At 44.2% G+C, this 20,364-nt stretch overlaps 3 protein-coding genes across 5 annotated transcripts in view; 1 reads left to right on the forward strand and 2 right to left on the reverse strand.

Moving 5' to 3' along the window:
• The window catches only part of pi4kab (phosphatidylinositol 4-kinase, catalytic, alpha b), a 35,657-nt gene extending 34,681 nt beyond the window's left edge, over positions 1-976 (reverse strand). For both annotated transcript variants that reach the window (XM_086169618.1, XM_086169615.1), the window contains exon 1: positions 840-976. In XM_086169618.1, coding sequence (XP_086025744.1) covers positions 840-938 — 99 coding nt within the window. In that variant the 5' untranslated portion in view covers positions 939-976. The remainder of the gene's footprint in view (positions 1-839) is intronic.
• Positions 977-1,242: 266 nt separating this feature from the next.
• Positions 1,243-4,487, forward strand: snap29 (synaptosome associated protein 29). The gene is made up of 6 exons (XM_086169621.1): positions 1,243-1,299; positions 2,235-2,474; positions 2,564-2,757; positions 3,128-3,213; positions 3,313-3,411; positions 3,617-4,487. Exons 2-6 carry the CDS (start codon positions 2,235-2,237, stop codon positions 3,775-3,777), a joined length of 780 nt encoding a protein of 259 aa, XP_086025747.1. The 5' UTR covers positions 1,243-1,299; the 3' UTR covers positions 3,778-4,487.
• A 6,151-nt stretch (positions 4,488-10,638) lies between these two features.
• The window catches only part of mamdc2a (MAM domain containing 2a), a 45,288-nt gene continuing 35,562 nt past the window's right edge, over positions 10,639-20,364 (reverse strand). The window contains exons 11-14 of one of the 2 annotated variants that reach the window (XM_086169622.1): positions 17,355-17,501; positions 13,360-13,619; positions 11,734-11,818; positions 10,639-11,639 (exon numbers count right to left, since the gene is read on the reverse strand). In XM_086169622.1, the coding sequence (XP_086025748.1) occupies positions 11,578-11,639; positions 11,734-11,818; positions 13,360-13,619; positions 17,355-17,501 (554 nt within the window). In that variant the 3' untranslated portion in view covers positions 10,639-11,577. Of the gene's footprint in view, positions 11,640-11,733; positions 11,819-13,359; positions 13,620-17,354; positions 17,502-20,364 lie in introns of those variants that run through there. The other variant, XM_086169623.1, reaches the window with a different exon arrangement.

Here is a 20,364-nt window from a genome sequence, read left to right on the forward strand (position 1 = left end):
GGACGTTGTGAGAGAGGATATGAAGTTAGTTGGCGTGAGAGGAGGATACGGAGAATAGGGTTGGATGGAGAAGGTGGGTTCGCTGTGGCGACCCATGAAGCCCAACGGAAAGGAAGAAGACACTAGGATCACCCACTCACACACACCGACGCATACTGCAAGGCAACAACGCGGCCGTGGAGGGGTAAATGCCTTGCATGAGGGTATTTCTGCAAGCAGACAGGGGGAGGAGATGGGAATCGAACCATCAACCTCCAAACTGCTTGGACAACTCCAACTGAGCTCTCATAATGACATCAACATCCAGTTATTTATGCCCACAAGGTTAATGCCAGGCATGGAAAAAATACACATTCCTTGCATCTAAGGATGCAAACACACACACACACACACACACACACACACACACACACACACACACACACACACACACACACACACACTTCTGTTTCTATTTGTGTTTTGGCTCAAACGGCTTCCCAACTGAAAGGGACCAGCGCTGCTCCTCTGAAAACCTGTTTGACTGCGACGGAGCTGCCGATCGAGCCGGTTATGGGATGTGGCAGCTCTTCTTCCTCTTCCTCCTCTTCCTCTTCCCCCTGCAAATGCACCTGCGTTGCTCCCAGCCGGTTGTGTGTGTTCACGGAGGAAAAACAGGGGGACTATTTAACGACGCGGAGTGATAAAGATAAACCCTCGCCTGTGCGGAAGCAGCTACACCCGCGGGTCGCCCTGTTGCTCATCGCTAGCCAATTAACACAGCGCACCCATTTTATATTTATAAATATTATATACGTTTTTTTGTTTTGTTTCTACCACCGAAGCGTTTGTTTCCTTACCTTTTCCAGCGGCGCGGGGTGGTGGGCGGCCAGGGAGCGGGCCAGGGACAGGACCGTGTTGAAGTAGAAGCCCCGCGGTCCGCTTCCCGTGGCGGACATGTTTACCTCCGCATCCGGCGAGCGCTGCTCTCTGCCGGGTGGAGGCGGAGGGAGGGAAGGGGGGGTCGCTGGAGCTCGGCGGAGCCGCAGTACGGCAACTGCGGATGGACAAAATTAAGAATTAAAACGCGTTTTTTTTTCGGTCTATTTGACTCCGCTTGGATTGTTATAAAATTAATCTAAATTAGTTTTAAATTAAATTTCGTGAGGTGTTAGTATTTTTTGATCTTTTTATCCTTTTAATCTTTTTCCCGGAAATGTGATTTTTTTTTTTGACAGCTACGTCACCAAACGTGACAGGAAGTGCCCCGGCTCTCAGTCATCTGACAACCACAACAAACGTCTCCCTCATCGGTCAAAGGTTTGTCCGAAGATTTTATTTTTTCTAAGTTATGTTAACTAAAGTGAGTTTTGAAGTGAGCAAATGTGGGGAAAGAAATGTCACTCTGTGGGTATCGCCCACTTTTAGCGGCCGTTGGGCGTGGTTGTTTGATTCCCCGATTATCCTAGTCCAGAACACAGCTTGCTAGCGTCTAGCTTAGCGTGTTAGCTAACGGTAGCTAATACAACTATTATTCATCAACACGTAATACCTTCAATCTAAGTGACATTGTCTTAATGTAATGAAGTTTATTCTCGCGAAGTAGACAATTTGACGAAATTCCCCTCCGCTGCTTGAAAGGCTGTTTATTCGTGTTTAAGCCGCAGGAGGTGCTAACGGCTAATATCTGAATCAATGTCGCCTATGTCGTTTTACAAATTGAATAACGAAACAAATCACAGCACAGGAATTTCAAATGAACAATAACCAAATTGTTACAATGATAGTCTTTGTTGATTACAGAGTTGTCGTTTATTAGAAAGCTATGTCTTATGATTGAATGTCTGTATAAGCGAAAAAGAGGGCAACTTCACTTTGGAAAATCTTTTCTCGACCTATTATCACAAGGTTTTGTAAATACATGATACGTATATTTTTTATCACTTGGAAAGTAATGGTGAAAAAAAATAATCTGTAGGTATTTACACAGAATTATCACCGCAGATTTCAGAACACTATTTGTAGTATAAACAAAGACTATGCACGTAAATCCAAACCTAAGCACAGATAGCTGCTAGGAAACCAAAACCGCTCCCACACTGTTGGGCCGTGCACTAATTACCCAAACCGAAAAGTGCTTTTCAGCAAACTTGAACGGCATTGTTGCCCGCCATCAGACATACGGCAGTCTGACCTGCCAGGTAGCGCTTGAAGTTGTGAACGGACCTCAAGGGAGTCCTATTTCTGCTCCACAGATGGCCTATCCAAAGTCCCACAACCCGTTTGCAGATGACGAGGATGACGACGACGACTTCAGACCCAAGAGGAGGGGCTTCGACGAAGAGCCCGATGACAGCGGGATGAGCGACGCGGAGAGGAACCAGCGGTATCTTCAGCAAGAAGTGATGCGCACGGCTCAGTCGGCTGTAGATAGCAGCTACCGCTCTCTTGGCCTTATCTATGAATCAGAGAAGATGGGTGTTGATACAGCAGAGGTCCGTCAGTCGAAATCCCCCGGTCCACGGAGCACCGTGTCGTCTCTATTCCCTCCCTGACATCCTTTCCGTTTTTTCTGTTCTTGCAGGAGCTGATGCGTCAGGGTGAAGTGCTGAAAAGGACAGACAAGATGTTGGACGGCATGGATCAGGATCTGAAGACCAGCCAAAAGCACATAAACAGCATCAAGAGTGTGTGGGGCGGCCTGGTCAACTACTTCAAGGGGAAGCCGGAGACGAAGCCCCCGCCGGAGGAGCCAAAGGCCTACGTGGCCAATGAAAGGTGGATTCACACGTCAGAGTCTTTCTGGTTTTGCTAAATTTTAAAATGTGAAATCAGGGCTAGATGATGCTCTACATAAATATGTATTTCCTTCTCCACTCTGGGCATTTTCTCCAAGCCATCCGTTCATTGGTCCATTTTTTTTTCTGATTTCAAAGGACGACTGACCCAGTCACTGTTGATTTTTCCCATTATTTTGAAAACAGTATTGTACGTTGTCGATTCGACAATCTTACCTTTAGACGGTATTTAGTAAGCAGAGATTAGCAGCGCCTGCCGGCTCTAACTAGTTTGGAGACCTCACTGTGTTACACAAGCCAACCAAAGACCCGCCAAGTCGTTCGTTACGGTGTCCTTTCTCCACCCTCAGATTACACAGTGCCTTGTCCAACAGCCGGGAACATGAAGATAAATACCAAGCCAGTCACCCAAACCTGAGAAAAATAGAAACCGGAGGTATTTTCACTTTTTTTTTTTTTTTGGACAAGATTGTACTCACCAGCTCCCGTTTCCGCCGGGAAGTTACTGACTGCGTGTCTGCTTTGTTTGCCGCAGGCTTCGGAGCTGCTGCATCGAGTCCCTCGGACAGGCAGAACGGGCATCCTCAGAACAGACACCTCCAGGAGGCTCACCAGACCTTGGACAAGAACTTAGGTGAGAGGGATTTGAACTCTTCTAGGCCTTTACAATGTGCAGTAGCTTTCCATCCATGTACCATTTTTATCCATATTGCCCCACTTTTACCATTTGCAGTGCAATAATAACATTTCATAACATGAGAAACTGCAAATGTCGTTCCCTACCAATCTGCAGTTCTGTCCACTGACAGCGGACGTTTTTCTGTTGTCACCCCCCCCAGATGAAATGTGCGTCGGGCTGCACAGGCTGAAGAACCTCGGCCTGGGTCTCCAGTCGGAGATCGAAGACCAGGACAACTCCATCGACTCTCTGCTCAACAAGGTGGACAAGATGGACGATAAGATCCGCAACACCAACCAGCAGATCAAAAACCTCAAATGAAAGCAGCATGGACTCACCGTGCAAGGACCGAACATTCTGTCACCATTCTATAGATATTTCGGTTGTTTTTTTTTTTTTGTTATTGAAGCTCCTGACAGACCACATGAACAGGTTTTTTTTTTTTTTTAATTCATATTATTCCCCCTTTAAGTAACAGATGTTCTTTTCTTGTTGGTTAATGTTTGTCCTGTTCAAGGTCGCCCAGTATTTCCTCTGGGGTCGCACAGGTTCTGTCCCAACACCATACTTTCACACGTCTACCTAGAGACGTCTCACCCCGACAAAAATGTGATTTTAGCGGCGCGTTTGTGTGTGAAGGGAAAAAACGTCCTCGTCTGTATTCGTGAGATTTGATAATTAGTCTTTTCCTCCCACCACGCGGCACAGCCACAAGCAACGAAGACATCGAGCGTCGTCCGGATGCTGCGCAAAGACGCTCGAGTCGAGCTCAACTCACATTTGCCTTATATGCTTTGTGTGCGGTCCGCTGGTTCGTCTCCACGGATACATCTCCTCACCATGTAAAGGATTCTTGGATGTTGAGATCAGACTCATGTCCGGCTGAATATTATGTTACCAGGGATCACTTACGCCTCTGATATTGATCAATGTCACACTTGAATGTTGGCTCCCACAGAATGACGACCAACATGAATATAATGTGAATCTGCCTTCTTGAATTCAATATTAAAAACGAAGAAATCTCCAAACAATCATCATTTCTTTACCTGTCGGGGGGATCAAACAACGGATCTAATCAGTTACAGACTTTCACTTCATCCTAACTGTCGGTAAGGGAGTAGGAAGGCCGTCCCACCACAAGATGTCACCATAGTTTTAACAGCAAGACGCCTGACTTACATGGCAAGGATTGGAGTTTGGGTTTCAATGAGCTACACTTCATGTCTTAAGTTTTATATCAAAATAGCATTTCTGATGCTTGTTACCTCAAAAAACACAAGGTGTTTGGAAGGCTATTGTCATTCCTACCATGTTGGAGCAGCTGCTCCTGCAGAGGCGACAGGCCTTCATCAGGCCTCCACAGTGGTAGTCCTAACGCATCTGGACGAAAAGACATTTTGAGATACGTAAAGGGGCTCAGTTGATCGAGCGGAGGGTTGACGGTTCGCGTCCCGACTCTTCAGAGTCGGAGTGTCTTTTGGGAAAATGCTGAACCCCCGCTGTTCCCAATTGTCCAGTCAGACCCTCGCAGAGCAGCTCTGCCGCCACTAGTGTGTGAATGTGATGAAACGCTTTGAAACAGGATTTTGGATACACTTGAAACAACAAATCTATCAATAATGTAGCTGTAGACAGTATTTGGATAAAAGACACACAATCCCTGTTTTTTTAGTTAACCAGAAAGACAGAATGATGCATTGGACTTCCAAGTGGTCCAACAGATGTGGCTTCTTCAGTTCTATAAGCCTGTGAGGAGTTTGTGGCATGGAACTGCTGGCGGTGGGCGTTGGTCTTCGCTAACAGGGTTTGTGATGTTGCGAAGTGCGTTGCTAGGGGAGCAAAGGTAAGAACTGGGGTAATTCTCCTTATTCAGGATAAGTCATTGTCAGGTAAATGCGTAGATTGTTTACAACCAGAAGTCCGTTAGTCGCCCAGGCCAAGGCGAGTGGTTTATCAGAGATGGATCTGCAGGTATGATTTGAGCACCGTGTTGTATGTAGGTGAAAGGTTGTGTCAAAGACCGACATTCTCTTCAGTCTGACAAAAAACATGGTGCGCTGGACTCCTCTCTCAGACCATCGTCTTCTTTGGGATTTGAGGTTTGTTGAAAACCCTTGAGTTTTTCCAGAAACACCAGCAATGTATGGTATTACGCAATGGTATCACAATGTCCTTGCGTTCCTTTGTGTTCCATGTACTGTCTTCATGTGGTTGCAGCTCTGGCAAAGGTCCACCTAAGGCATTCACAACATTTTTTGGGCTTTCCTAAAAATGTTGGACCGCTATTTTCCTTTCCTCAGTGGTCGTTGTGATGTCCTCTGCCCGATGGCGGAGAGTCCTGATGACCCCTAGTTCATGTTCAAGCTGGTGGCGAGTCAAACAAGTATTGATTGATGTGCATCACTTTGAGGTAGATCCTCATGTCCAACAAGGGCAGTCGCGCCCTTGTTGACAAGACCGAAAGTCGGCAGATTCCCAAGAGAAACATACCGGACAACATAATTGAAGTAGCCCTCCTGGACTATCCCAACCAGGGATGTCTAGGAGTCTGCAAAGGTGGCTACGAGAGACCCATTTGTCTGATATGTGGCAGATGTGATGGCGTAGCATGCTGATCTGTGAGCCTTTGACCAAGGATACAAAGCTACTGAGTCTGAAAAAAAAAACAGGAGGAAGGATCCAAATCCATAGGTAAAGAGACCAGGACTATGAAAATCCGAAAAATACTGGAATACTGACACCAGGTGACCAAAGCATCTGGATTAGTCTCAGGTTCTGGTCTTTATTCCGGCCCTGATTGACGGTAATCAGCCTCAGGTGAGTGAGAACAGGTATGTGGAGTGAGCGAGAATGAGAGAACCTGCAAAGAACCTGTCATTCTACAGCATACAGTATAGAAAACTGAAAATGTCCCCGTATGAGGACACAGGGTCGAGCGAAGGTGAAGGGAAGGTGAGGTTGCTTTCGGCGATTCATACCCATTAAAGACCGGCAGGGGCATCAACGCAGGTGTGCCGAAAAGACAATGGAACAGCAGATGCGGAGGTCAGTAGCAACCAAGACAGATCAGACCCGGGATTCAAGAAAGGTGTCCAAACTAAATTTCTCTGCCCTTGTGAGTTGATAATTCGAAATCACAATTATTGTCAAAGAGATATTAGCACCTTTAGCTAGCACATTAGGAGCTGGGGCGCTGCTGAACAATGAGTGGTACCTGTTGGGTGCGGACATGTCAGATAGCGGCTGGGGATCGTGCGGTCAACTTTGCGTCAATGATCCTGCGAGAAGATTCACAAGAAACAAAGGGTTCCTCAGAGGAACAAGCGCGTTTGAGAATCAGATGTAGATCCGATTGGAGTTGTGAACAATCACATCGATTGGTCGCTCATCACGTCAGACTTTTGCATGAGGAGTTGGGAAAAAATTAGCACATGGCGAATTCTGGTATCAGTTATTAAACCAGGTTCTCTAAAAGTTTCTTCTGCTTTTTTTTTTTTTTTCAACGGGATGCTCACATAAACAATGGAAGAAGAATTTGAAGAGCAGGAAGGATTCAGAGATTCCAGAGGATCAAATAGATAAAGAACTGGATGAAGGGATTTCCTGGCGATGCAGGTAGAGGATGGAGGAAGGGGAAGGAGGACGTGGAGGCGTGATCTGACTAATAAACGGGTCAGATGGATTCAGAGATGGATAAATAACGGCATACAAATGAAAGCTCTAGAAAAAGACAGGCCAAACCCAAACCCTCCGTATCCAGGCCGGATTTAGATCCTCTATTACTGGGATGAAATGATTTTTTTGACTAAAACCTTGATCATTCATTCATTCAGCCGTTCATTCAAAAGCCGATTTTTTTTTAATCGGGCGGTGGAAACCCAAGCCGTCATTGGGCGACGGGCAGAGTTCACCCAAACGGTAAGGAAACATACATCCATTCCCATGTCAGCACGATTTAGGGCCTCCAACAGCCCAAAAACACGGTCAGTTGGCCGAGATGAACATGTACTCTCACGGTTGCATATTCTGTAAATATAAATGTACTTTTGTCGTTACGCTGATGACACCCGGTTCTATATCTCCACCAAATCCAATTCCATTCCTCCACTTTTTGGTCCAATGATGGTTTTCCTTAGACCAGGGGTCGGCAACCCGTAACACCCAAATAGCCATTTGGAGCCGGTTTCCTCGGAAAAGAAAACACTGGGAGCCGCAATTATTTTTTGACGTCTAAAATAAAGGTACCACTGTATATATTGCTTTTTATTACCTTTACATTTTGTATAAACAAGTGTGTAGTGTGTTGCTTCTTAAATTCACAAAGTATTACGGAGAAAATTAAATTTTATTTATGTAATGAACTCATTTTGAGCTTTAGGCTTTCAGAGCATGTAGCGGAGCCTTGACCTGAATTTTAAAAATAAATCGGGAAAAAATCACTGTGTCGGTAAACAATAGAAAATAAATATTTGCAAAATATCTTCATAAATATTTATTCTACCTGGTTTATGAGACTTCTGCTCCTGAACTTCTGCGCACAGCATCTGCAAATCGGGACTTTACCGGCTGGCGGGTATACCGGCTTCCGCCAGTGTGACGTTACTTTGAGCGTCGAAAAAGAATAAATATAATTTTATTTAATTGAAGTAAAGGTTAAAAAAAGGAATTAACACAAATGAAATACACTTCAATTAAATATCTATCATTTATTTTTTATATTTTTTATAATTTATTTTAAAGATGAAAGAGCCGCATGGGTTGCCGACCCCTGTCTGAGACGTTTTCACGGTAAACCAGACAAAAGTGAAGTTCTTCCTGTCAGCAGAACATTTACAATTAATAAATATTAATAAAATATTAATATTTTTTATTAATAAGATATTAATAAATATTACAATAAATATTAATTAATTTCTGGACTATAAGCCGTTACTTTTTCACACGCTCTGAGCGCTGCAGCTTTAGCAACATTGCGACTAATTCATGGATTTTTGGGGGGATAACGAGCTTCAAGACGCCAAAACATTTAGCCTCGTCTGCGTAAATGTTTCTGTGTAACATCTTTCTGCATAAATATCTGATGTTACAACGTGCACACTTGCGGCTTATAGACGAGTACAGCCTGTATATGCACAGTGGAACCTTGCTACTTCACGGTTCGGTTTTCGCACCCTCGCTACTTCGTGGATTTGTAGCGAGGCTTAATGGCTAAATAGAGCGCCATTCGGATCTGATGATAGAAGAGGACCTCAGGGAGATGCTGAATATGGGCGATGGTCCATATTTTGCAAGGCTTTTGTGGCATTGACGACATGGTTCACTTTGTCCACTGCTGTAACCTGATCGACGGGGCCGTGGCAGTTTATAAAAGCATTTTCATTCATTAAAAAAAGCAGAGGCAGCAACTGCCTCGAACAGGGGTCTCAGACTCGCGGCCCTCAGGACAATGTTTTGTGGCCCCTGTCTGAAATCAAATCTTTGTGTTAGTGCGAACCTTTTTCTCAAATGCATCTGGGGGTTTTATACAGTGGGTTTAAAAAAAAAAAAAACAGCGAGGAAAAAATTAAAAAGTGACTTTACAATGTATTTTTTGCTTCAAAATTTGAAAACAAAATTATTTTTTTAAGAAAAAAAAAAATCTAGTGACATTGCTAAAATGATCTTTTCTTTTCTTATTTCTATTAAAAAAAAACACCAAAATGATAGCATAAAAAAAATGAAATGAAAAAGATTGATTTAATAACCAGAATAGCCGCCATTAGCCTTGTAAACGTTATACGTCCTCTTATACATTCTACTACTCAATTTTCTAATAAATTCTAGTGGCAAATTTTCTCACAGTGACAAGATGTTCTCTTTTAACTCAACAATATTTTTAGGTGTGAGTTCATCAATTCTTTTATTTTACTCCTTTTTAGTATTAATTCGTCATGTATTTTTGTAGAGGAACAGTTCATTCCATAGAAAGATTTTTATAATTTACCTTTTTATTTGGGCTACGTGTTACCTCTAGGAAATTATTTTACCGGTCCAGCCCTCTTAGACATCAAATTAGGCCGTATGAACACGAGTTTGACACCCCTGGCCTAAAATGATGTTTGTGAAGAAAAAAAACGTAAGTAAAGCCTGCGCCTTTAGCCTGTACGTAATACAGTCGATGGTAGGTTGATAACAGTTTGCTGGAGGTGCGTAAAGGGTTGAGTGAGGTTCGTTGAGGGCTAATATCAAAATTACCACATCTCTACTTTGCGGGAATTTACTTTTCGCGGTGGGTCTTGGAACGTAACTCCCGCAAAAAATTGGGGGTACGCTGTACACATATATCTAATTATTTTAGCCAGTGAGGCTTATACTCAGGTGCGCCCAATAGTCCAGAAATGACGGTACTCTATCCTTTTCCTCCTCTCAGGTTCAGAGTCTGGGTTTAATCTTGGACGGTATATCGGCGCTGAAGTCCAAGATCAATCATCTGACCTGGTCCAGCTATTCCGATTTGCAATATCGATAGACTCCGCCCCCTCCTTGCTCCGCCCCCTGCAGTCACTCTGGTCCGCAGCCTCGTCATCCCTCGGATAGATCAATTAAATTTTACATTCTTCGTCTGTGAGTGAATACCGAAGCAGAGCGTCGCACCGGTTTTCCCAAAACTTTATTGGAAATGTAGAAAAAAAATATATAAAAAAATTGTACTCTTGTAGTAACAATGTAATACAACTGGATGTCAAAAGGGAACCGCAACAACATCAACAACAGAGTGTATAATACGAAACCAGGCACACTGGTGTCAAACGTGGGGTTCCAGGGAAGTTCAATAAGTGTTGAACTTAGTTTGGATACATTTTAAGTCGATCAGAAATAGTCAGAGCAATTTTGCACATAGATAAGTCCAGATTAAGAGGCGCTTGGTTGTAGTCAGGGCATGGACTTTTGAGTTTATTCGATCTTGACTTTTCAATCATGGCTCTGCATGTCTGAAACCTTCAGACTGGATAGAAGATCTTGCAGTCACTTGTTAGATAGATTTAGAGGTGGCTCCTTACGTAAAATGTTCTCTGCAGCCAACGGTGAATATGGTTCTCAACATTTTAGTTTTGTGAAGGTGAAATGAAGGTTGACTTTCTGACACTGGATCACATACATTCAGTCCAAAATCAAAGTCTAACGACAAAAGAAAATGAACAAAGTTCACCTGTTTAATAAAGTTAAGAAAAGAAACTGTACATTTACATTAGAGCTGATTCGGCACTCTTCTCAAGGGCACTGCGAGTTTTCTAGCGCAAGTGCGACGCGGGAAGTTGCCGGAATCGTGCTTTCGTCTCGAGGCTGGAGCTGGACTTGAATCCTTTGTCAACGTGAAGTGACCGAGAGATAACCGGCTTATTTACACTAGCAGAGTTTCCCCTGAGGGGGATGAGGCGCGGCATGTTTTGCACCCATGCTGGAATTTATAAACTTAAGTCTGTACACAGAGACGCCGCGTTGACTCGATCAACCAATCAGCTGATTTTTGTTCCAGAGAATGTAACCTGATCCTCCCATAACCTCATAATTTACATGAAGTTTCTTCAAATGTTTCCTCGATCTGCTTCACGATCGTACCGCCTCCGGAGAACCTGTGCGCTAACTCCTCTCTGGCGTCGGAAGTGTACAAATATTTACAGAAATAAAAGACGAAGTTGTAATATTTAGAAGGAAAAAGAAGTGGTAAACTAACGATAAAATCCAGGATCATAAAAATGACTCGAAATCGCACACTACTGCATGTATATACAAGATGGGCGCTGGAATCGGTGATTCCCTTCTTAGATTTGGCCGCACTAGATAACATGCTCCTACTACTACTGGCAATAAAACACGAAAGAGATACTCGTCTGCGAAATGGTTAAAATGGCGTCGGGCGTCATCGAATGGTCGACATCACGGGTTTGGCCGCTCTCCTGACGCATTTCGGTGAGGGGTGGCGAAGAGGAAGCCACGGCAGATGCCGGAGGTTTTCAAGCGGCACTTCTTCGCGGCTCCGTGAATCGTCTTACGGGACTGATCGCACTCGGGAGGAGTCGCCAAGCGGCGCTCTAAGAAGCTCTCATATCGAAAGGAACAAAACTCCTCCTGTCCGATTCAAATCTCAATTTCGTTGAAGTACTCTGAGGAGCCCGAGTAAGGGGCAGAGTCGGCGGGATCTGTGAGGGACCAAAACAGAAAGAAGGCCGCTTACGTTGAGCTAACACACACTTTCAGCATCACGGGGCGAGGACAGCTACACATCTGACTGACCTTCGCAAGGACCCCTTTTAAAATGTACGTCGTCGATGGCGATGTCGCTGCGCAGTGACGGGCCTCGAATGGCTTCAAATACGATCTGCCAGGAAAACAAGTTGTGTCAGTGCATATGAAAGCAAACAAGAACATTGAAGCTCTGCAAGAAGCTTTGGGTTGTTTCCTTGCCTGAGCTTTTATCACACAAGCCTTACAATGGTTGCTCCATAGGTTACCAATACTAAATAATCAGGTTGCCTCCGCCTTGTGATTGTCCGCTGCCTTTTAAATACATGAAAATTACTTGACAGCAAGCAGTGCTAGAAGACCATCCATCCCCAGGGTTGGCTTGCAGGGGCAGCAGCCTCAGGAGATGGTCCCAGGCTTCCCGCTTGGTCCAGCTCTTCTGGGGGAATCCTGATATGTTCTCAGACCTTATGAGAGGCACAGTACCTTCAGAGTGTCCTGGGTCTTCCCCGGAGTGTTCTCACCTAGAGGAGACCCCTGGGATCACCTCACCTGGGAGGCATCTCAGAGGCATCCTAGTTAGATGCTTGGGCCACCCTTAATGGCAGAACAGTGGCGGTTCTACGCTGACCTTCTCACCCTATCGCCAAGGGAGAGCCCGGATGTCCCGTGGAGGAAACTTATTTTGGCAGCATGTTTCCCTGATCTTTCGGTCACTACCCACGACTCGTAATCATAGGTGATGATGGGAAAGTAGATCGACTGGTAAATTGAAATCCTTCTTCACCATGACGGACCAATGCAGAGTCTACGTCGCAGCTGACACTGCACCGATCCGCTGGTCAATCTCCTCCATTCTCCCCTCATTCCTGAACAAGACCAAGAGATAGTTGAGCTCCTCCACTCGGGGTAGGATTTCCCCCCGAAGCAGACACTCTACCTTTTTCTGGCCTTGGATTATGCTGATTCTCATCCTGGCCACTTCATAATGGGCTGTGAACTGAATGAACTCTGACCTGGCGGAATTCAACCCTTTCCCAAAGTATCCTGATTCACCGCTGGCAATTCAGACCAAACTATGACACCAATCATACAGGGAGTTCCCGGACCATCCCCCAAAAGGCTTTCCAAGGCCTCTAAAAGTCCACAAAGCACATGTGGATTGGTTGAGGGAACTCCCGTGTACCTTCCAGTACCCTGCTGAGGGTGTGGAGGTGGTCCATACAGGGAGCTCCTGGATCATCTCCCAAAGGACTTCCCAAGGTTTCTCCGAGTCCACAAAGCACATGTGGACTGGTTGAGGGAACTCCCGTGTACCTTCAAGTACCCTGCTGAGGGTGTGGAGGTGGTCCATACAGGGAGCTCCTGGATCATCTCCCAAAGGACTTCCCAAGGTTTCTCCAAGTCCACAGAGCACATGCAGACTGGTTGAGGGTACTCCCGTGTATCTTCCGGGGCCTTGCTGAGGATGTGGAGGTGGACCCAAACCACACTGCTTGCAGAGAACGACTTTCCCCACAGAGATTAATAAGGGATATATTATAGAATCCAAGGCTTAACTTCCATTAGATCACCCCCTCGTCCAGGATCCCAGATTTTTGCAGCCTACCTTAAAAAAAAAAGAGACTACATATGTGAGCCGAGAAGATAGTTTAATGCCGTTTGCCCCCCACTGACCTGGTGTCGCTCGTCGCAATTATAATCCACCATCGCCCTCATCCAGCCAATGCTCTGCTCGCCGCGCCGTCTCCATAGCAGCAGGTCCTGCTCCCTGCTACCCTGGCGTAGGAGCACGCTCAGTATGCCGCAGCCTGACCCATACATGTGGTAGTAGAAGGTTAAACACTGGGAGGCCGAGGAGCCCCGCAGGTCGGAGGTCAGCAGCCGGGCCTTGTGGCCTGGACGCATGTGTGACGCCTCGATGTACATGAAGTATCCTGGCGGCAGACAAAGAACCAGCCGTGAGTGACACAGCGGCTGCAAAAACAAGGCAAAACACAGGCAGCAAAAAGAACAACCCTAGTGGTGTCAAAACTATGACAAATAAACGCCAGGGTGACTCGGAGGACACCGATCCTCCTCTGCTGTATCTTCTCTGGTCTCAGACCAGTTGTTGCAATGTGCAGGGGATTTGTTTAGTTTAGATAAAGGCTGGCGGGGAGACAGGGGGTGGGAAGTCCATCATTGTACACCTGATTAGAAAAACATGAGCACTAGATAAAGATAGTGAGCAAGAGTTATTGGAAAGAGCTGGAGGATTTTGGCGTACGTCAGATCGCATCTTGGCTTTGGATTGACAGCTTTTCATACATACGCACTCGTTCAACACAAAAGTCCTTTTTTCCCAGAGAATGACCTCTGGAGATAAAAGATTCAAATTGTGCTGAAGGACACGTAACATCTGCTGGCCGGCTCGGAGGAGGTTGGAACATCTGGAGAAACGTTTTGCAGACGTGATGAAAATGTCCAGGAATTTACCTTTTACATGGAACTGTTCATTTTTAGCTACTAGGTTTTCAAGTGTTGTAAAGATCTTGAAGAATGTAGGCTTGTTTAAATGTGGCTGGACGACATGATATTGATGTCAAACCAACAAAGGAGAAAATCAGCAAAAATAGCTATTTTTCCCACTATCCCAATCCCATCCCAAGATCCTGGGGCGACTCCCTGGATGTCGAACTCTTCCCCACTCTTTACCAATCCTTTTTCTTTCTTTTTTTGCACTACTGCTACTTTGCACTGAGAAAACGGTCATGCTGCTTTTGCACCATCAACCATTATGGTACGAATTACTGACCTTTGCACTAAACTACACACACAAAAAAATGAAACAGTGCACTTTACTACTTATTTGCACTCTTCCTCTTTTCCTTTGGACTAACCCTATTCTCTGTATCCTGCTCTCTCACACCAACTTACTTCATATCCTCTCTAACTACGTCCATGAATCTTCTCCTTGGCCTTCCACTAGATCTCCTGCCTGGCAGCTCCACCTTCAGCAACCTTTACCCAAACCTTCTGAGAAGTCAGCACTCAGCATCTCAGTCAGGACTTTGTCTTGGTCATACAAGTCCTGCACCCCGTGACAAATTTGTATTTTCCTTTGGGCTTTTCCCTTCAGGGAACACCCCAGCAAATCCACCTCCTCCATCTAACCCTATTCTCTGTTTCCTCCTGTCTCACACCAACTTCTCTCATATCCTCTCTCACTATGTCCATGAATCTTCTCTTTGGCCTTCCACTAGATCTCCTACCTGGCAGCTCCACCTTCAGCAACCTTCTACCCAAATCTTCTGAGTAGTCAGCACTCAGCATCTCAGCCAGCACTTTGTCTCAGTCATACAAGTCCTGCACCCCGTGACAAATTTGTATTTTCCTTTGGGCTTTTCCCTTCAGAGAACACCCCAGCAAATCCACCTCCTCCATCTAACCCTATTCTCTGTTTCCTCCTGTCTCACACCAACTTCTCTCATATCCTCTCTCACTATGTCCATGAATCTTCTCCTTGGTCTTCCTCTAGACCTCCAATTCAGACATCCGTCTACTGATATATTCACTCTCCCTCCTCTTGACACGATCCAACCATCTCAGTCTGGATAGTTGGCCACTAAAATGTTGGATTTGTACCATTTCTGCATTTTTATTCATATAGATTTGGTTGAAGCAACATTTTGGTGCAGATATTGTTTCACAGCAACATGTCGTTACAATGTCCACGTCACAATTTCAGTTGCTTGTTTTGGTCGAAAGGGATCAAGCTGGAATTAATACCAGCTTGCTGAATTTTTGCGCATTTTGCTACAACACTTTTGTAAGACATGAGAAAAAAAACAGGCCAGAATATGTTGTGGAGACATCTCTTGAAGTCATGCAACGTGATGGCTATCCAAAGGACTTCTTCTCCTTTGGGCTTTTCCCTTCAGGGGTCGCAACAGCAACCTTCTCAATCAACCTTCTTCATCTAACCCTATTCTCTGGATCTTCCTCTCTCACACCAACTACCTTCATATCCTCTCTTTGACCGAACCATCTCAGTCTGGCTTCTCTGACCTTCTCTCCAAAACATCTAACATGTGTTGTCCCTCTGATGGACTCATTCCTGATCCTATCCATCCTGGTCGCTCCCAAAGAGAACATCAACATCTTCATCTCTGCGATCTCCAACCCTGGACTGGTCACCAGTCAACCGCAGGGCCACATATACAGACAAACAACCATTCCCTCAATCATTCGGGGCAATTTTCCCAATTTTATTCCAATTAACCTCCATGTTTTTGGATTGGGGAGGAATCCCACGTAGACATAAGGAGAATTTGCAAAGGTCCAAAAAAGTGCTAACCAATGCGCCACCGTGCCTCCTCTATTATTATTATTACTATTATTATTATTATTGTTACCATGGGATTGTATGTCCAGAATAAAGCTAACTTTGACATCCAGCCATTCAGTTGGTCACTCAATTCAGGGTCTCCGATGAACCTTTTTTTTTGGACTCTGGGAGGAACCAAGAGGAAAATAATAAGAGTAGTAATAGAATGAATTCCTTTAGCACCATTCAAACCAGACAGAAGGTGGAGGCTCCACTAGGCGAACCGTAGCTTAGGATTGTGTTTTCTTGCCGAGGTTCTGACTCAGCAGATCAAATCAAGTGGGGGAAATTCTTTCCGCGCTATCGGAGCCATAACAGTAGGACCGTGTTGATTCAGAGAGGAACATTTGGAAATAAAGTGCTTGTTTTTTTTTTTTTTTGTCTTTCCAGGACCTGGAAGAGCAGCGTCTTTGCAGAGTAACGGGTTTCTCCATGGAGAGAGAAGACGCCTGGATTTGTGGAACGGAGATCCATTGTAGCGTTAAATCCCGGTGTGTGTTGTGAAACATCAGCCGGACCTTTAAGGCAGTGTTTCCCAACAACTGTTGGGCACATTAGTGTGCCGTGGAAAAATTCCCACTTTCACCCGATTGGTCCGAAAATTATTTATCCAATGCAAATAATGTGTCTTCCTATGTCTATGTGGGCAGCGTGACCATTCGATGGTAACGGGTAGTGAATTAACCCGCGCATCTGTGTATCAGAGTGATTACTGACGCTTTGCGTGATACATTTTTGAAATAAAAAGTACTTGTATCTTCGTAAACAAACAGGCAGCGTTGTTGAAAACTACCAAGACGAGTGAGAAAGCAGTGAAAGCTGCTGCAAAGTTGCTGAGCTCGTCTCTACATCCAAACAGCAAAACATTAACACTACCTGCCGGCAAAATCATTGTAGAAGAAAAGCTCGGCTTTGGCGTTGATAAAGAAATAGCCAGAGTTCTAACAAATAATACCATTTCCAGACATATTGATGGCATGTCTTCGGACACTGAAAAAAGTGTTCTGGAAAAGTTGCACATCAGTAGGAAATTTAGATATTAGATATATTAGATTTCACACTAAGTAAATTGAGACTCCGGTTTCATTCTAATCCGTTAAAAAAAGGTTTTTGACATATTTATTTGCTGGTGTGCCGTGTGATTTTTCTAATGTAAAATATGTGCCGGGGCTCAAAAAAGGTTGGGAAACACTGCTTTAAGGGGTCACCGTCACCCCCTTTACAGTTACGAGCTTCAGCACAAGGACGGACGCGGGACGTCGGACAAAGAAGGAACAGAACCACGGACGAGGAAGTGACTCACCCACCCCAGTGGTGTGGTCGCCCCGGGGTCCCGTGTAGGAAGTGGGGGTGTGTCCTCTGACTCGCAGCCAGTCGGCTTTGTCTTCGCTCCGCTCCTGCATGTAACCACACACCCCGCTCTCAAAGTCGCACTGACCTGGGAGGGTTCCTGAAGAGACGAAAACACACACACACACATATAAACATGCATGAGCGATAAATTATTTTGCTTGGATGTTCATTTTTTAAAAAAAATTGTATTCAGTTTTTCTCTACATCGATATAGCAGGTACATATAACACATATAATGAGATGACGTGATCATGACGTGACATGAAATAGTAACAGAAATATCGGGGGTGAGGAAAAAAAAAGGGGGGGAGGTGAAAAAATTATTTAAAAAAAAAAAAAAAATTGAAAAAAAAAAACACTCCACATGGGTAATGTAAAAGGATATGATGCTTATGTCCGGTGCCAGTCCAAAACTCCTTAAATACAAACTTATTGTATTCGTAAAGACATGACAGGTGCCTATCATTTAGTAAAAATAGGCTTCTGACGTCTTAATAATGTAATTTGCTCCATCTGGTTTATGCCCCATACTTTTTGGATCCATATTATATGTAAGGGGATACAGTTTTAACCACCTGATAGTTATACCTTTTAATGCTGTGAGTAATATGTCATATAGTTTCATCTTTTCTGTCCATACACCAGTGACATGCAGTCAGTAGAGGCAGGGGAGGCCGGGCCTCACCTGTCATCATGGGAAGAAAAAAAATGTAAAATGAAAAAATAAGTGGTTATATTTATTCAGTGATTTGTATTATAAAGTTATTTTCCACTTAACTTCGACTTTTTTTTTTTTTTTTTCAAAAATATGAAGAAGAGACGTGCGGTGACACAGCAACTAGTTGCACCCACTATGGATTTCACAATGGTATGCTAACTGTGCTAGCACGCTAAGCAGTGAGACTGTATTGCTGTCTCTGTGGATGCAACTATATAAAAAAATCACTTTTAATATATGAACTAAATTTCCATAGTTGTAACTGATGTGTATAATGTTTTTTGTCACCGACTGTAACATTTTTTGTAATCATAAAGAGACTGCGAAGAGACATTAAGTGAGGCACGCAGTGACGGTGCCTCATGGTAGGGGGCGCCGCTGATCCCAGGGATCCTTCATACTACTCAGCTACAGAATACTAGAATTAGCAAAAGCAAGCTACAGTAAACAGTTAGCAAGTCAAGTGCAGCCATCCGTTTATTTTTTCCCGATCTCATCGGGCTGTATTGCTCACAAATGGTAAATCTCCTGGGTAGCCATGGGTATGGCATACCCATAGGGGTTGCTCCTTACAATGCAGTTTGAGGGCGCCAAAAACCTCTTTCCAAAATAAATTTAGTTTAAGGCAAAGCCAAAATTTGTGTGTGTGGTTGGCAATATCTTGACAAAAATTCCACCCGCAAGAACCACAACATGTTGGCCCCATCTTAGCTATTATCTCTGTTGTTCTGAAAAACCTAATAATGTGTCAGAGTCGGGTTATTAAAAATGATGTTTATCAATAAAGTGTAGCAAAGTATGCACTTTACATTTAGCAACACATTGTAGCATTAAGTGCGTAGCTAGTAAGTTAAGGGATAGAGCACCAAATGAAAAATACATTTCATAAAACTCGTCTATTTTTTTTTCTAAAGTACATTTTTATTATTTTCAAATACGTCACAAGACCAGGGGGCATGGACGAAATTTAACAATAATAACTTGGTGATGGACAAATTAAATTCGTATGTCAAGATGTTTCTGTATTTCTAAATATTGACATCGACCCGATCTCCACGGCACCCGACAAGTCAACAAGCCCTCCAGATGTGTCTCCTCCACCTGTTTTCGTGGAAACCATTGAACGAAGATCCACTGCAAGGACCTGAGTGAGGTTCTACCCGAGGGCTTCCACCGGAAAATTGTGTTTAAGCCGCAATGGCAGGAATGGAAGGCGACAGTCCGTCGTGGAGACGTTGGGGGGCATTTTCTCTCTCTCTTTGTTCCTTATAAGGCCAAGAACCTCAACACTCGCTGCGCCCAAATAGAAGCATTTACTGTCTCGCTTCGACCGATGTCTTCATCACTTCGGTCTCACTGTGGTCTCTTCACGCATACCGTCCGACAAAAGGATGTTACTGGAAGCAGATGGCGATTTTATTCTATTGAGGGGGGAAAAAAAGTACCTTGTGTAAACTTGTTTGGCCTCCTCAGAGCTTCGGGTTGCGGTTTGGCATTTGAATCCATATTAATGTACAAATGTAAAATATGTATGTACCGTATTTTTCGCACTATAAGGCGCACTTAAAATTCTTCAATTTTCTCAACAATTGTCCGTGCGCCTTCTTGCTGTGCTTACTGACCTCCAACCAATTTTATGGGGTACACTGCGCTCAAACAGCTTTCAAAATGTTTTAGTGTAACTTTAACAGTAGGTAGTTCGCTTACCTCCACCATTTTTTTCATAATAGCGGTGCATACTGTGCTTCAAAAGAATATTCCTGTACATTTGTATATGAGGACCACCAAAAATGGCACTTGTCAAGAGATATGCTTATCAGTCAGGCAGTAGATGATGTGAATGCAGCAGCCGCCAAAGAATTCAACATGAATGAATCAATAGTGCGGAAGTGGAGGAAGGAAACAGATGAAGTGTGCCGAGTAAAAAAGAACAAATAGAGTTTCTGAGGGAACAGAGCGAGATGAAGGAGATGAAAAATGTTCGACTAAACTGACGGTTTTGTTTTGTTTTATGGACCGTATGTTTTATCATGGGCCTTATAACGCGGTGTGCCTTGTGTATGATAATATACATGTTCACTGATATTGCACCTTACTGTCCTCAAAATACGGTATGCACACAGTTCCTATTGCTTTTACACTCTTTGCTGCAATTTCCTTTTGCTGCCAGCAGCAGGTGCAATAAAGCAAGTAAATAAGGTATGTTAAATAAAGCTGAAAGGAGAAGAAGTGTAAAGTATAC

This window comes from Fistularia commersonii, chromosome 22 (assembly GCF_037954325.1).
Source record: "Fistularia commersonii isolate RoL2024-O1a breed Wild chromosome 22, RoL_Fcom_v1.0, whole genome shotgun sequence".
In the NCBI taxonomy this organism is placed as follows: domain Eukaryota; kingdom Metazoa; phylum Chordata; class Actinopteri; order Syngnathiformes; family Fistulariidae; genus Fistularia; species Fistularia commersonii.